Genomic DNA, 17635 nt, shown 5'->3' with positions numbered 1-17635 from the left:
TGCAAGTTAGAGCTGACAGATGAGAGCTCACCCTGTCTCGCAGATTCAAACCGTCAACCTTCAGTTCAGCAACCCAACCTTCAGGTCAACAGTTCAGTCAGCACAAGGGTTTAAGCCATTGTGCCACCGCAAAAGCATTGAGTAAATCAGCACCTAGGATAATCCAGTGTGTTTACTCTTGTCGTGGCCATCATTTGGATCTCTACAGGCTTGCTGTGGAGAAAGAGCCTGAGGACTCAGACATATTTTGGAATATGGTGATGCTAAAAACAGTTTAAAAATAATGCATAGGGACACCTTCTCTCCCATGTTGGGCAAAACTAAAGAATGACTAAGGGTACTGTAGTCCTACTGTGACAGTGTGGGCCCTTTCACACTAGACAAATACAGTATTCTGGTTCCATTTCAATTGACATGATTGTGTCCTATGAAATCCTGGTGTTGGTAGTTTGATGAGGCACTAGGACTGCCTGGCAGAGAATTCTAAATACTCCTCTCTAACTTGCAAATCCTTGAATTCCATGGGATGAAAACATGACCATTTCATTTTATGGAATCAGATCACTATAAGTATCTGCTTAGGATGAACCTTGTTGGGCTGAGTAGTGTGCAATTCATCAGACCTCCTTTGATGAAAACTGTGCTGCCATGTAAACAAAAGTCTAAGCACTAGCAGCAGCAACACTGTGGGTTTTTCAGGAAACAACCTCTGATCATTTGCAGAACTGACATTTTTGTCCAGAGAGCAAAAAGTTTCCTCTGTCAATCTGAATGCACAAGGCAGAACCAGGAGGAAAGGGTGGAGTCAACAAGGAGGGTTGCTTCATTTCAAGCTGTCATCACATTGAAAAATCATTTCAACTCTGAAGTAGTGTAGCTGGAAAGGCAAAATGACACAGCCACTGCATTAAATTAAAAGTTGGAACTGTCTTCTTGGGAAGGTGTCATGATGGATGCTTGCTCAACTAGTAAGTATTCTCTTAAATTACAAGAGTCTAGATCTTTTTATGGTGTATTTTAGATGTGTGCCGAAATATCTTGAAGGTATCAGATCTTGTCTGATCTTGGAAGCAGGGCCAGACCTGGTTAGTACTTGGATGGGAGACTACCAACAAATGCCAAGCACTGTAGACTATATTTCAGCAGAATGCAATGGCAAAGCACCTCTGAGTACTCCTTGACTAAGACAACCCAATGTAATGCATGGGATCACCATAAGTTAATGGGCAATTCAAAGATAAATAAACTGTTATATGTACTGTCTGTTTAAATGATCTATCTCGTGTGGCATCATCATCAGAAGATTCTGAAGACAAATGTGCTGACTGGGATTGTGATCCTGGCTAGAGACTTAGGGCTCCTTATTTGTGGAATTTATTTATTCCTTTCGTTTATAAAGATGTCGCTTGGTGCATCTCTAATACAATCTCCCCCAAGTCTTTTTTATTGTTTTCTTGTATTTTGAGTTATATTTAAGATAGAGCTATTTTGAAACAATTTTCTGGTGAAATAAGTTCTTGTAAAAAGAAAAAGGAAATTATCATTAATGTTTTTGAACCATGTGTCCATGCATTTATATTTTGTGTGGTTGGATAAAAGAAGAACATGGTTTTCTCTTTTTATGGTTAAGTGGACCAGGAGTCTTTGTATACTACCTAATTATAGCACTAAGATTCTCCTTCAATGGCTATGGTTGCACTCTGTGGAATGCTGGGGTTTGTAGTTTAATAAAACACTTGGAACTCTCTGTCTTAGAATTTTAAATTGCCTTCCTTAAACTACAAATCTTAAAATTTCACATGTAGCAATCATGGCAATTAAAACATTGGAAACAAACTACTAATATTAATTACATAGTGTGAAAGGAACCCAGAAAAATTCAGTTATGTATAATACAAACTACAAACTCTACTAGTTAAGAGTTCTCCCTTCTACACAAGTGTTGAAGGCAGAGAAGTCCTGTTCATTATTGACCTCTTGCTACTCATGATTTGGATCAAGACAGTTTTGATTCAAATTTTGTAGATCTTTTTATGTAAGCTTTCATATGGCGAATAACAGATGTAATTTCCTGGCAAAAGTGGTGAATGGATGCATGCCAAAGTCTTAGAAATTGTTGCTGAGTGCCTTCAAGTTGTTCCCAACTTTTGTCAACTCTTTCATGCGGTTTTCTGAGGCTAAAGCACCTCATCACTAGCATGGATCCATTTTAAATCCAGTTTCTGCCTCCTGCAGAATTATGGAGCTTGTAGTTTAGGGAGGGGCCTTTAAACTACTCAGCCAGTCAGGTCTCACTAAACTAAACCCTAGAATTCTGCAGGAGGCAGAAATTGGATTTAAAGTGGATCCATGATCTAGTGTGATGAGGCTTGTGTAACTTGCCCAAGATGACCCAGTAAGTTTTTAAGGTTGAGAAAGATTAAAACCTTGCTCTCCAGAGTTGTAGTTCAGCATTCAAACCATTATGTCATACTGCCCCGCATTCTTAGATGTGTATTATAGAATTGTTCCCCATTTCAGCAAGGCTTAAAGACAGAGTTTTGTACCTTTTGTTTGAAATAGATTTTGGCTGAGATTTGGGGATCTTAATAATTGAAATATTGACTTTTAGTTGGTGTAGATTCTAAATCCTAATGAGACAAACAAATTGTATGCATTTCTTGTTCAAACTCCCTAATCCTTAAATCAGTCAGTTGCATTTTAAAAAAATCAAAAAAAAATCCTGCCCTTCAATAAGATTGAAGATTGGATGGTGTACGTTGATCTTTTTCTCATTTCATCTTTGCAACAATCTCTTGAAGTAGGTGAAACTGAGAAGCAGTGAGTGGCCCAAGAAAATCCAACAAACTTAAGAGTGGAGTGAAAATTCATCTGAGACATTTAGTTATATCGCTAAGGATTTCATCATATTGAGTTCCAAATGGCGATAGTGAGGGGATTAGCCAGGCAGCTTGGCAAATCTGTCAGGCAGCATGGGTATCTGTCATCCCGTGCCCCACATCACCCCAATCCTGTGGCTACTGTCTGCAGAATTCTGAGGCTTGTAGTTGAGGGGAGGACCCTTTGAAATACTCAGCCATCATTAGGAAAAAGGTGTCCTACTGAATAAAAATGCAGAAAAGAGAAGGATGTGGGACTTCTAGTAAGTATGACTTGTCATGGGGGTAAAAAAAGCAACTGCTGAAATTCCCACTGCTGAAAGGCCATACATTTCCCATCCCAGCTAAAGAGGGTGATTCCATTATTATCATACCCTCACATTGTAGTCCTGCCTTTTCAGCTGCTTTTAAAATTACAGTAGTTTCCTTCTCATTCTCCCACTTCCCCCCTTTGTCCTCTGCTTACCTCAGTTGCTGCAAACTGAGTTCAAAGTGTGAAAGTAGCTTGCATTAAATTAACTCAACGAGGAGAGAGGAAGGAAGGAAGAAGAAGATGGAATCTTGCCCTTCTCAGTTGGCTCAGGCAAAAGCAAACTGTTACAATCTCTCCTATATCTTGTACTCTTTCTTGTCAGTATAATTTCCTCTATTGAACATATTCTGTTTAGTCATACATGTCCCAGTTTTCATTTATGAAATATTAGAGGATATGCAGTCTTCCCCCCATGCTTTGTTGCCTGATGGTTGAAATGCAAATATGGTATCTGCAACGTCCCTGTTGCTACTTTCTCACTTAACTTTGTTGTTATTGTTTTGTGCCTTCAAGTCATTTTTGACTTGTGGAGGCCCTAAGACATATCTATCACAGGGTTTTCTGAGAGCATGTAACTTGCCTAAGGTCACCCAATGCATTTTCATGATTGCCTGGCAATCTGAACACTGCTGTTCATAGTTATAGTTATAGTTCATCTGTTGGGGGTACTTTGATTTTTGCTGTTACTGCATAACAGAAACAGGTTGGACTGCGTGGCCCCTGGAGTTGATCCTATTATTATTATTATTATTATTATTATTATTATTATTATTATTATTATTAACAATATATGTGCAGTGTGCATAGGAATTTGCTCTTTTTTTCAGTTAGTTCACACAAACATTCCCCATCCATCTGTCATTGGCCCAGCCCATCTGTCAAATTTTAAAATGCAATGCAGTCCTTGTGTCCAAAAGTTTCTTGGGACTCCAGGAGAAGCTTTTCCTTCAAAAAGAGCTCTGTGACTTTAAAAGTTTGAGAACCCCTGTTCTAAATGATTACAGATCTTTCTGTGTCACTTCCAGGTCTTGGCAACCTACCTTAGCTCCACCTTGTGAATTATATAAACAAATCTAGGAATGTTTTTATCTGTTTTCAGATTAGACAACTTTCTTAACATTTAGATTTCATATTTGTCCATTTTTACTGGTGATTGAACATGTGTTTTGTAGTATATATTAACCTAGACTGTTAAACTTCATGCATTCAATGTATGTGGGACATAGATGAGGAAATGAATCCATTTGTCACCAGGCCAATGTTTGTGTCTCTCAGCCAGTCTCTCTCCCTTTCTCTCAGTAACTCTTATCATTTCTAACTTGTCTTTCTGACTTCGATTTTGGATTGCAACCTCCTGAGAGGATGGACATGGACTAAAGAATAGATATTCCAATCAGAGCCAGACCATGACATTTCATCATCTGGAACAGAACAGCCAAAGCAGAAATAACCTTCTGTGTTTGTCCACTTTTCTATAGGAAATATATTTCAATGTTTCTCAGAAATACTAAATTAGTACTCTCATATCACATTCATTGTAATCTATATAAGCAGCCTTATCACCCCCCCCCCCCGCCACCTGATTTCACATAGGATAATATTCTCAGAACTAATAGTTAATAGAAGGAGGAATCAGGCAGTTGCATCAGGCAATAGAAGGTGGGGGATCAGCAGTGTACTCTACCCACTCCCTGGCAAGATAGTTTGCAGCCTTCAGGTGCAGGAGTTAAAGAAAGATCTTTAGTCAACCTAGTGGAAATTGAGTTTTCTTCACTGTAGACTAATATTTTAGGCTGTCTACTTGCATTTTGAGGGGCATAGTGCACAAATCCAGTAAAATTAGTTGTTAGGCAGAAGAATGTAGGCCTAAAATACCCTGAAAGCTCTTGATCCTGTCTGATTGTGGGAACTAAGCAAGGTATTTCTATGGGAGTCTGCCAAAGAAACCCATGTGCTGTTGACTCTTTCAAAAAAGGTCAGTTTGCAAAATCACTTTGATTATTACTTGCCCTACAAAATCCTGTGAACTTCATAGGCTATCCCTAAGTTAATGGGTGTCTAGAAGGCACATATACACACAATTTGGTAAATATTTGTGTAAGTAAAATGCTAGCTTTCTTTCTATTCAGGAAAGGCAATAAGAATCGAAGAGTTGTAAAGAGCACTGAAAACTTAATCCAACCCCTTTACTGTTCAAAAATACATAGCTTCTTGACAGGTGTCCATCTGATCTATTTAAAAACCTCAGTTGAAGAAGAATGCACCACTGTGAAATAATACTTACCATCACAAAGTTTCTCCTAATATTTATTCTGAAATGTAAGATAAGACACATAGATAGAAAAAATGAAATGCAAAGATATAGATGGGTGATGCCTGGCTCAACAACAGTCCATGCGAAAAAGATCTTGGCTTCTTAGTGGACAACAAGTTAAACATGATCTAACAAGGTGATGCTGCCATTTAAAAAGCCAATAAGATTTTGGACTGCATCAAAAGGAATATAGTATCTCGATCACGGGAAGTGATGGCGTCCCTCTATTCTGCTCTGGTGAGACCTCACCTGGAATACTGTATCCAATTCTGGACACCACAGTTTAATAGAGATATTGACAAGCTGGAAGGTGTCCAGAGGAGGACAACTAAAATGATCAAAGGTCTGGAGACCATGAAGCATCTTAAAGAGCCGGGTATGTTTATCCTGTAGAAGAGAAGGTTGAGAGGAGACATGATAGACATGTACAAATATGTGAAAGGCTGTCATAAGAAAGAGGGAGCCGGCTTGTTTTCTGCTGCCGTTGAAACTAGGACTTGGCGTAATGGGTTCAAATTACAGGAAAGGAGATTCCACTTGAACATTAGGAAGAACTTCCTGACCAAATGAGCCGTTCAACAGTGGAACTCTCTGCCTTCGAGTATGGTGGAAGCTCCTTCCTTGGAAGCTTTTAAACAGAGGCTGGATGGCCATCTGTCGGGGTGTTTTGATTGTGCTTTTCCTGCATGGCAGGGTTAGATGGCCCATGTGGCTCTTCCAACTCTATGATTCTATGAATGTTGTATTTGGGTCCAATTTTCTAAAATAACAGAAAAGAAATTCACTCCATTTTCAACATAACATATTTGAAAATGGCTATTATGTCATCTCTTAGTCTTCTCCAGAATATAAAAACTAGTTCCCTCAATCAGTCTTCTCAAGTATGGTTTCCAGGCCATTTGCCATCTTGGTTGTCTCCCCCTTTCTCTGGATATGTTCTAATTGGCCGAACTCTTTCTAAACTGTTTTCTCACTTGGACATGGTACTCCACTGTTGTATTCATTTCAATTTCATCACCTTTTTCAATAAATCCTTTCTTGAGCTATTATAAAAATCAATGTATGGATTCCAAAGAGTACAATAAAACCCTAGAGTCTTACAGATTTTTTCCCATTTCACTTTTATTAGTGAATGAGGATTCAGTCTCTCTAAGGAGCTGTACGCATTTCTCAAGTAGTTCTTCAGATTTCTTGAACTGCGTAGTGAAATAAAAGTACGCAGGGATTGTGCACTTTTAATAGTTGCGTGTTAGAAGACACTTGCTGCTGATACCCTCTCTTCTGAACAAAACATTAAGGATGCTCAAACCCTGTGTGCTATGCCACTTAGCTATTCTATTATTCCTCCATCTCTGGTCCACTGAATCAATGCATTTCTCCCTGCTTTTACCCAGAAGGAAATCCCAGTGGGTTCAAAATGTCATTGCTCTGTATGTATACGATTTCAGGCTCTGTCTTGCAGCTTAGGAGTGTCATGTTTGGAATCAACTTACTAAGAAAGTTTACCAGGCTGAGTAATACTATATTGCTCACTAAATTTATGATTTAATTTAATTTAATTAGGACTGTAAATAATATTTGAAGATTGAAGGGGGGGGGGAAATATCAACCATTTGATTAATTATTTGGCACAAAAACCCTTTTCAAAATGCAAATGAACATTTTAAAAATGGGCAAACATTTGTGTCATCTTGTCCAGCAGGAAAATCTGTTGAGGTTTTCTTATTTTGCATGGATAATATCTGTATAGTGAATATACTGATATCTATAAATCAGATATTTCTGTTAAGTTTCAATCTATTTCAGGAACATTTGCTAAACAAAATAACAAAAAAATACAACATCTCCCAAAGAGGAAGTACTTTTGACTAAATACAATGGAAATTTTAAGAATGGAAAACTACTCTCCCCTTTTTAAATATTTCTTATCACATTAGTGATGGAGAATGTCATCTTTGAGATGTTTATCTTGGGTCAATATGTGAATGAGATGTTCTTTTTTAATGTATAGAACTTCAACTAAGAAATGTATATACCCTATTGACTTTCACGTGATAAACTGTTTCATTACAGTTACTAGTAGAGTCTCTTATTTTTAATAAGTGTGACAAGCTACATCTATAGAAATCCCATTTTCTTCTATAAGTACAGGAGACCTCTTCACTTTCTCATTTTTGACTCCATGCCTGTGAATCCATCTAGAAAGTGCAAGATGTGATCCAGTCAAAGTTAAATATATATCTGTTCCTGGTGATAACCACAATATGAGATGGATAATTTGTGGCCTTCCAGATGTCACTAGTCAACAACTTCTGTCAATGTTACCCAGTAGGCCGATTGTGGGATGAGGAATAATGGAAGATGAAGTCTAATGATCTCTGTAAATTTCCTACACCTTGCACTTAGACTTTGTAATTCTATACCTTTTGCTTATTATTGAACATAGTGGAATTAACATAGAGACGGATCAATTTATTATTTTTTTCAATTTTAAATTCTGTTAATCTCAAACTTTGAGAATGATTTTTTAAAACAGGTTAGGATTATGAAAAAAAAATCCACATGCATTTTTCTGCACATTTTGACCTATACATTTTATATACTTTTTTCTTGAGTATATATTTTACAAGTAATTTCATTACCAAAATATGCATTTGAAAATTAATTTTATGACTATACAAATTTTGTGGTGTATTTTCCCCTGATACATCTATTTTTGGATGCATCTTTGATGGATGGACTTGATTGCAAAATTCAGAAAAATGTGAGTTTTGAAGTTCTGATCTTCTTAATATTTCTAAGAGGGCAGTTAAAAGGAAAACTGAAAAGATTTCTCTCTGTAAATTATGTTCTTCCCCTATAAGAATGTTTAAGATAAGATCCATTGAGATGCTTTGTTTGACATAGTGTAGACTCATATAATGCAGTTCAATGTACTTAAACTGCATATGGCAGTGTAGATGGGGCTTTCAGAGATAGCTGCTTCTCTCCTATACATTCTTCTATTTAAAGGCCTTATGAGAAGTAAATAAATAAATAAATTTGTCTTAGATCTACTGGTAATGGGTAATTTATTTTTGATATATCATTCATTCTCTCCCACATCAGTTTGTAACTTAAAGTATCTGTTAACTTTTGTAGATATTCTAAAAATATATATATACACAAGTTTTTGCAACAGAAGTTGTTCTCATTGTTCTTGTGTGCCTTCAAATGACATACTTGTCACAGGATTTTTCACAGGTTCAAACACTGGTTTTCCAGAATCCTAATCTAGTACTCAAATCACTATATTATAATAATCTTATATAGGTTGAATATCCCATATCCACAATTCCAAATCTGAAATATTCCAACATTATCCACATGGCTGAGATGACACTTTAACTTCCTGATGATACAATGCACACAAACTTTGTTTCATGGACAAAATTATTAAAATTATTGTATATAAAATAACCTACAGGCTGTGTATTACATACACATACTACATAAATATATGTTTAGCTTCGGTTCTGTCTCCAAGATATCACATCATGTATGTTTATGAAAATACAACTATTCCAAAATTTGAAAAATTCCAGAATCCAAAAACTTTGCTTAAGGGATATTCAACCTGTAATTTTTGTGTAGTTCTCAGTCAACACATTTTTGTATGGACTTCCCCTAATGTAAGAATTTTGTATGTATATATTTAAAAATTGGAGAACTACATCACAAGCTTCTGAGAAGTGTGACTAATACCCAAAAGATCATTGTTTTTCAATCTTTAATAGGGACGTGCAAATCTCCTAAAAATGCAAATAGAACTAAATCCTCTCCCAACTCTAACATTTCCTGCACTGTCTCAAAGTGATGGAATATCGTGGAGCAAATACGCAGACATGCCATGCTTCTTATTTGGGTGAATTATCCCAAAGTGCAGACAAATGATACTGAGGATAATACTAGAAAAACCTGAGGACATTGTCTGCTTTTATGGGTCAAATTTGTATGGTTAAGAGAATCTCTTTCTCCACTCCTATGGTCATACTGGAGAAAAGAGAGACAAAGCTTGCAAAAACCTGAAATGATTGCCTGCAGAGGTCTTTTAAAACCAGACAAAGACACACTATGTAGCACTGAGCCTAGATTGTCCACATTTGTCATGGGGTGTGTATGTGTAAATAAGCTTCTTCTTTCTATCTCTAGTCCTTCCTATTTCTCTTGCCTTCCAGATCTAGTTCATTACTTCCTTTTTTAAAATCACAAATTTAGCAATGGTCTTGCATGTGAAATGCAAAACGGAGAAAGAGTTTCCAGGACAAAGAGGCTAGACTTCCCCTTTCATTCCAGACGGAAAAGATAAGATAAAAATGTAACCCAGCTATGAATGGCGAAGGATCTCATTTTATTTTACATTTTAATTCAGACTGATCTAAACTGTACTTCTGAAACCAATGCAAAAATTGAAATGTAATTGTATCTCAATATTCAACAACTTACAAATTTTGCACATAGAAAGCAGTTGTATATAAAAAATGAGCTTATTAGTAAGTGAATACAAAATACATTAGGTCCGTGAACCTTTTAGAGATGGAGTGCCCAAACCGGGGGGGGGGGATTGGGCACTCGGGAGGTGACAAGCGGAGATGGGGCGCACTGAGAATGGGTGAGCGAATGAGTGGGGAGGCAAACAAGCGACAGGCAGGTGGGTGATCGAGGATGAGTAAGCAGGTGATAGGTGAGTGGGTACAAGCAAGCAAGCAAGGGGGGAGGCAAGCAGGTGAGCAAGTGGCAGGCAGGTGAGCAAGTGGGTGTCCTGTTTTGTCTTTCAAGAACAGCCTTAAGACACTGTGGTAAGTAAATGAAAACAGCTTTACTTCAGCAAAACATAAAGTACAGTACACTCAGTGAAATAATGCAAAAGAAAGCCAGGAAGTCTTCCTTCAGACAAAGAAACAGGCATAAATCCAGATGCAGACTTGGAGCATGCACACAGAGAGTGAAGGCATTAGAGTCAGCTTGTTACCAGCAAGAGCTGGCTGCACCTGCTTCTGCTTTTATAGCCCTGGGTCCCCACACAGCTGCTAGGGCAGTTCCTAATTACTCAGCTGCATTTCTGGCAGCTAATCTAGCTGAATGACATCTCTGCTCTGTTTCCTTTCGCCTCTCCTAGAATGAGGGTACTAGCAAAGTCTTCTCCTCAGACTCCAACTCACCCTCAGATTCATGAACACTTTCCTGCTCCCCTTCCTCTTCTGAAGAAGAGGAATCCTTGATAGTGGGAGAGCAGGTAGTGAGTGAGCAGGTGGGCAGGTGAGCGGGAAAGCAAGTAAGCAAAGGGGTGGGCAAATGTGTGAGCGAGGGAAGGTGGGATGGCAAGCGGGGGTGGGGGGGTGTGGATGATGGTGCATGTGCCAGGAAAGAGGGCACTGCATGCCCTTTCTGGCATGCATACCATAAGTTCTCCACCACTGCATTCACTGGGGTTTTCTCCCAGAACCCCCATGAATGCCAAAATCCATGGGTGCTCAAGGCCTATTTTATATAAAGGTATAGGAAAATGATGTCCCATGAATATAACAACAAATCAAGGCTTGTCTTTTGGATTTTTGGGAGGAGAGTGAGGGGAGGACATTTTCAAGCCACGGATGATTGAATCCATGGCTGTATGGATACAGAGAGTGAATGAAATATAACCTGATCAGTAAACATGATGAAATTATCTTAAGTTTGGAACAAGGAGAGACTTGAAGGAAGAAAAAGATTGTAGATTTATCTATCCTTACCACCACCAGTGGCCAGGCTTGCAAAGAAAGCTTCCCTGGCAGAGTTGTATCTTAAACAAATAAGAAAACAAATAATATACACAAGGAATTCCTTTATGTACACATGCTTGAACCTGTATATAGAGATGTGATCTAGTGCATGTCGTTAATGATGTTGATGATGATGGTTCAGCTCTAGTTCTTGGATGGGGGATCCAATGAATATTGGGTGCTGTAGGCTTTCAGAGGTTAAACCACATCTGAACATATTTTGCCTAAGAAATCCCTGTGAAATTCATAGGGTTGCCATAAGTGAGCAGGTGACGTATTATATATTGTTTTATAGTACCCTGAAATCTGCCATCTGAAATGGGCCACCTCATTATATGTCACACTACAAGGGATCTTAATTCCTACTGAAGAAAGTGGGTTTAGCCTTCATATAAAATTTAACTGGGGATGGCCCAGGATACTCTGTTCTCTGAAGCAAAGGATAGTATGAAACCCTTTCTGATTCCATGTAGGAAAGTCATTTAGATTTGAATATTACTTAACAGTGTGGGACAAGTGCCATGCAATATACCTCAGGTAGCAAGCTAGTATAGGGTCCTGCAGCAGCTTGGAGTACATAAATACCACTGATCTCAATTGAAGAAGAATGGAGACTTCTGAAGAACAGCTGCCACTGCTGTGACCCTCAGTACTTGTTGCTTGAAGCAAGTGCCTCATTCTGCCTTATGCTAGGGCCAGCCATTTCTCTGTGTCCAGTTTAGCTTTGGTAACCACTGCAGCATCATTAGACAGAACAGGCTGTTGCTGCTTTGATATTTATTTTCAGATACAGCAGCAGCCCCCATGTTCCTGCTGAATATTCTAAGCATTCTTTGTCTATTGATAGATTCAGCGACATCCCACCCTGACCGGACATTACTTCTGCTTCATTTTGGTCTATTGTGAATCATTCTGTGGTCTTTTCATCTCTGACATAATCCACCCCAATTTCCTAAGACACAAAAAAGAACTGAGCACAGCCTTGAATCTATGTGAAACCATTGGTTAATAGCAACCCCACCATCACTGGTTTTAGAATCCTCCAGAAGCCTTAGAAATAGGAGGAAAAATAGCCACCTTAGAGCTATTTTCTCTGATAAATTAGACTTGGCTCTTTTTTTTTCTTGTTGCATTGAGTGTGAGCTTTCAGTTGTTATGCATGAATATTTACTGAAACATTTTGTATCTGAATCATTGACTATGGGAACTGGATATACCCCTCCTTTTCTTGATTTAATTTTTATATATTTTTATAATATATATTGACAGATATTTCTTCCTGTTCTGTGTGCTCACTGCCCACCAATCTCATTTTCTGATCTGTACATAAACATACACAGAGAACATGTTTTGAGACATGTTTTCTGTGAAAAGAGCAATATTTCTGCACTAGAGGCAATGTGTTCAAAAGACAGATTCCTGCCCCAAACCATTCCCTATTGTGGAGAAAACACATTTCATGTCCTCCAAAGCATGTTGTCTATGTAGGAATCATGGTTATTTGCTCATATAACATACTTTTCTGCTTTGCGGAGCAAGGAAAAAATGTTGAAATTATTCATTCTTACATGGAGGAACTAGGTGTCATTCACATTCTTACAGAACACTGTAGTCAAGCCACTAGATGTTGTACTAGTACCGTCTCAGTCATTCATCTGTGAAAATTGGGCCAATGGATGCTGCTGTTTTTCAGTATAATCTAGTAATTCCAAACTATTCATCTTTAAGATAGCTTGGCCAATTCCCAGAAGCCCAATTAGCAGAACATGGTGTTGTGATTTCAGTATTGGACTAGTGTTCCAGAAGATGAGAGATCAAATTCCTACACAGCCATAGAAACAAACTAGGGGACCTTTAGCAGGTCACACTCTCTCAGTATCAGAGGAAGGCAATAACAAACCTCATTTGATAAAATCTTGCTAAGAAAACCCTATTAACTGGATTTGCATTCTAATGTGAGGTTGACTAATTTATGTTTCCCATAATTCATTGCACATCCAGATGCAATTCATGTTTGGAAAATTATAAATACATAAATTGACAGATCCATTTCCAAAATACTCTCTCAAAGTTCATAAACATGTTCATATTTGAAAAATGTATTTGGGAAAAGAAAACCACATGGCGTAGCGGTTTGTGTCTGCCACTAGCATACTGGGAGACCAGTGTTTGAATCCCCTCTTGGTCATAGAAAAACCCTGGTGATCCTGGGCAAATCATGTTCTCTGAGGCTCAGAGAAAGAAAAGAACAAAGCCCTCTGAACTAATCTTGCCAAGAAAGTTCTGAGATAGAGTCACCTTGAGGCAGAAAACTAAAAAACACATAACAACAACATAAGAGAAGAACTGCTGTCATAATCTCCCTTACAAAATTGTTGTAAGGATAAAGAGCATGGCAGGGTGAAGTGATCTTTTATGACAATTAGAGCTCCTTAGAATAAAGGTGAGTTGAACAATATAATAATGTGCCATTTTGAACTACTGTATCCTTTCATTGTGTTGTTGTATTTCTGACTTTTAGCAAACCTGTCATGGTTGTATGTGCTTTTCTTGTAATATTTATTCTGGAAGCGGCTGCTTTTCCCTTCCTTGAAGGCTGAGGAAGTGTGACTTGCCTAAAGTCAGTGGGTCTCCATGGCAGAGTAGGGGTTCAAATGCTGGCCTCCGGAGCCATATTCCAATGCTCAATGCACTATGCTGGCTCTCATATCCTTTCATAGAGTTCTAAAAAGATGCCTTTTTTTCAGAGTCATGTGATTTTAGTACTGCTGAGAAGATTGAGATTGAGACCATCAAGAAGCATAAGAAAGAGCTACTGGAGGATATCCAGGTAAGAGTCAGATCACTTTCTGTTTACAGAGAAATGCTATTATCACACAGCATCATATCGACTATGTGCTGGAGTGGGGAAAAGATCCTTATATTATTAGTAGAAGGCCTGTATTCAACCATCTCTATGTCAAGGAAGAAGTATGTTTAACCTTCCAGAAGTGGATGGACTTTTCCTCCCACTGGCCCTAGCTACTATAGCCAGTGGTGAGAGAAGATGGGAGTTAAAGTCTGATTACCTCTGAAAAGCCACAAGACTCAGGGTCCTTGAAGGAATGCTCACCCTTCTGCTATATATGTTTTTCATCTATGAAATGAAGAAAATATATGCCTGAATCTGGTTTGGTTTTTTTTTTGTCATTCATATTTTCTGTGTACTATCCCCCTTTTACTATCACCCACCCACCCACCCACCTATTTATTTATTTATTCATTTGTTTATTTGTTTATGTGACAACATAGGTCCCTTTCAAATTGACTGGAAATATATTAACAATATTCATTTTCAAGGCATGCAACATGCCATTTGCTTCTTCCTACACACAGGTCTTCTGAACTAAATGATGGGAAAGGGTCCAATGTGAGATTAATGCTTCTTTCTCTACTTCCTTCATGCTCTCCCCTTCTTTCACTTTCAGAGGCTAAAAGATGAAATTGCTGGAGTATTTGAAGAGATTGATTGTTTCCAGCAAGCACAAACAAGGTGAGGAAGCCATGGATATAGAAGGTCTTAGATCAGTTACTTTTTGGACTACAGGTCCCAGAATTCCCCAGCTGACAGAGCCACTGCCGACAATGGCTGTGAGATTCTGAGAACCGTAATCCCATCAAAACCCTCTTTACCAAGTTCGGAAGAGAAATAGGAAAGCAGGGAAGTTCCACATATAGCTGGTAAAATGCCAAAATTCACACATTTGCAAATAAAAAAGTAATTGCGGTAAACAACAATAGAACACTGAGTGTGGTAGAAAGAACAAGCAGATGAAGCTTTCCATAGTTAAAATGAGGAACATTTGAAATATCTTTCAGGGAGCACCCAGGGAAGAAAGATGGACTATCGTCTGTATTCAGGTCTCTTATTTATATTTTCAGCAAAATGATCCAGAGGGACAAAGATCTATGCATTGGAAGGAAGAAATTTAACATGGATCCTACTAAGGTAAGTTTTCTGTGCATTTTGTATTCTATGCATGGGAATGTGTTATTGTATTTTAAGATGCTAGCCTCATCTTTAATTGAAAAAGAATCTGTCCTGACATTTAAGGCATTTAAGACATGGTCTTCCCCATTCTAAGTAGGGACACATAGGCTGGTATAAGGGATATTGTAACATTTTAACTCCATTTAGTTGCTGTAGGATATTCTGTTGTCATTTACAGCTGCAGCCTCCCCCTCCCCCCAAAAAAAAAGTGTGAAAAAAGAAACCCATTCCCATTACAAATAAATTATTAGAAAAGCCCTCTCCCTTTTCTGGTAATTCTTTTTTCTCATTTCCAAATAAATGTGGTCAAATAGTCCCCAGCAATTTCTTTGCCCTCAACCAGGGTGAAGAATTTCAAAAGGACATTCATGCACAGCTCACTAATGAAATATAAGCAAAAGTGAGGCAATATGTTGTCAAAGACTTTCATGGCTAAAATCACTGAGTTGCTGTGAATTTTCTGGGCTGTATGGCCATGTTTTGGAACACTTCTGGAACATGGCATACAGCCCGGAAAACTCACAGCAACCCAAAACTGAAGCAGATTGAATATAGCCTGATTCATCCATTATTAATCAAAAGAGCTCTGCAAGGACTGCCTGATTTAGTTGGGAAACCAGTGTGATACTTCAGATAGAGTCTCGATTTGATTTGCAGAGACTCGGATCTATTCAGAATGACTTTACATCCTGAAGCAAAGCTGATATTTGAACATTCCTTTCTTGTTTTCTTGCATTGATGTGCAATGATGTGAAATGGCTTAACCACTCAGACTTTTCTACAGAACTATATGGAATTTGGAGACATGGTAGCCTCTTTGGAATATATGTGCTGTTATAGTTGCTGCTGCTGTAATTTGTTGATGTCAACTTATGGTGACCTTATCAACAAAAGACCTCCATGAGCCTTGGTCATCCCCAGCCCTGTCAGGTCTTTTAAATTCAAATCCACAATGACTTCCTTGATTGCGTTGATCCACCTGTAATGGGATCTTCCTCTTTTCCTACTTTTCCTCTTTTCCTCTCTTCCTACATAGAAATCTTGCCAAGCACTTTTGTCTTTTCTAGTGAGTAATATATTCTCATTGTATGTTTAAAGCATGACAACATCAGTTTAGTCATCTTAGCTTCTAGGGAGAGTTCCGGTTTGATTTGCTCTAGGGCTTATTTATTTGTCTTTTTGGCAGTCTATGGTATTCACAGAACTCTCTTCCAACACTGAACTAATTTTCTTCCTATCAGTATTCTTCACTGTCCACTTGTCAGTCAAAGAAAGATATTAGAAATACTGTATTATGGATAAACTTTGTCAACTGGGAGACAGGTAGCAAACCCTAAAGGCATCCTACCTGCTCTTGAAAGCTAAGAAGGGTCAGCCCTGATTAGTACTTGAAAGGAAGATTACCAATGAAAACTAGTGTTTTAGGCAATATTTCAGAGGAAGGAGCTGGCAAAAACACCTGTGAGGATGCCTTGCCTAAGAAAACCCTATGAAATTAATGTTGCCGTTGGCTGATATAGTAAGTAAGTAAAACTTTATTTATATACTGCCCTCTCTCCCCGAAGGGACTCAGGGTGGTTTACAAGCATAAAAACAGCAACATACATTACATAAGCAACACAATACACACATTATTAAACAAAATTAAAGACCTATACAACTCGTAAAACAGTGAAGACCATAAGAGACAATCACAACAACCAGAAGGAACAGAATACATAATCAGATGGGTTGAAATGGTCCGTTATTAGGGATAGATGATCCTTGTACAACATGTTTCAGGGCCAGGGGTCAGTGGTACACCAGAGAAAATTATTCAAAGACCTGCCGAAAACACCCGGTTTTCAACTTAAAAGCGCACAAATACATGCAGGCAAGTAGCTCGGGGAATTTTATTTTGCTGGCTACATTCAAAATATATAAAACAAGCTCTGTCAGTTGAGTGCTCTGTCCTGAATTGCTTTTTGCAACCTAATATCTGTTATATGTGCATATCAGTGTTCTGCTGAGGAAACTAACTGCTAACACAGAGAGGGAGAGAGGATATAGAAAAATGTTCATATGGAAAAATATAATTAGAAGTTTTAAAAAGTAAGACATCCTTTCCAGGGGCGGGGGCACACTTAGCTGTTCCAAGATTGTGTGTTCAAGAACACTGCACTGAGGAGCAGATCTCAAGAAAATAAGTAACGGTCAAAAGTCAAATCTGGCAATGATAGCCTGGTGGGTATAGGATGGGAAGGCAGCCAGATAGGTGGGCACAGGCTAAGATCTGCTGCTACCAGCTAAGTATAGAAA

The 17635-nt window shown here is 38.3% G+C and overlaps 1 protein-coding gene across 1 annotated transcript in view; it reads left to right on the top strand.

Moving 5' to 3' along the window:
• The first annotated feature begins 785 nt into the window (after positions 1-785).
• The window catches only part of cyth4 (cytohesin 4), a 44323-nt gene continuing 27473 nt past the window's right edge, over positions 786-17635 (top strand). Inside the window, exons 1-4 of the mRNA XM_008110669.3 lie at positions 786-968; positions 14055-14137; positions 14775-14839; positions 15229-15295. Of these exons, the coding sequence (XP_008108876.2) occupies positions 947-968; positions 14055-14137; positions 14775-14839; positions 15229-15295 (237 nt within the window). The 5' untranslated portion in view covers positions 786-946. The remainder of the gene's footprint in view (positions 969-14054; positions 14138-14774; positions 14840-15228; positions 15296-17635) is intronic.

The sequence above is a fragment of the Anolis carolinensis genome, chromosome 5 (genome assembly GCF_035594765.1).
Source record: "Anolis carolinensis isolate JA03-04 chromosome 5, rAnoCar3.1.pri, whole genome shotgun sequence".
NCBI classification, from domain to species: Eukaryota; Metazoa; Chordata; class Lepidosauria; order Squamata; family Dactyloidae; genus Anolis; species Anolis carolinensis.
Note: the sequence above shows the minus strand (reverse complement) of the source record. Positions and strands in the feature narration are given on the sequence as shown.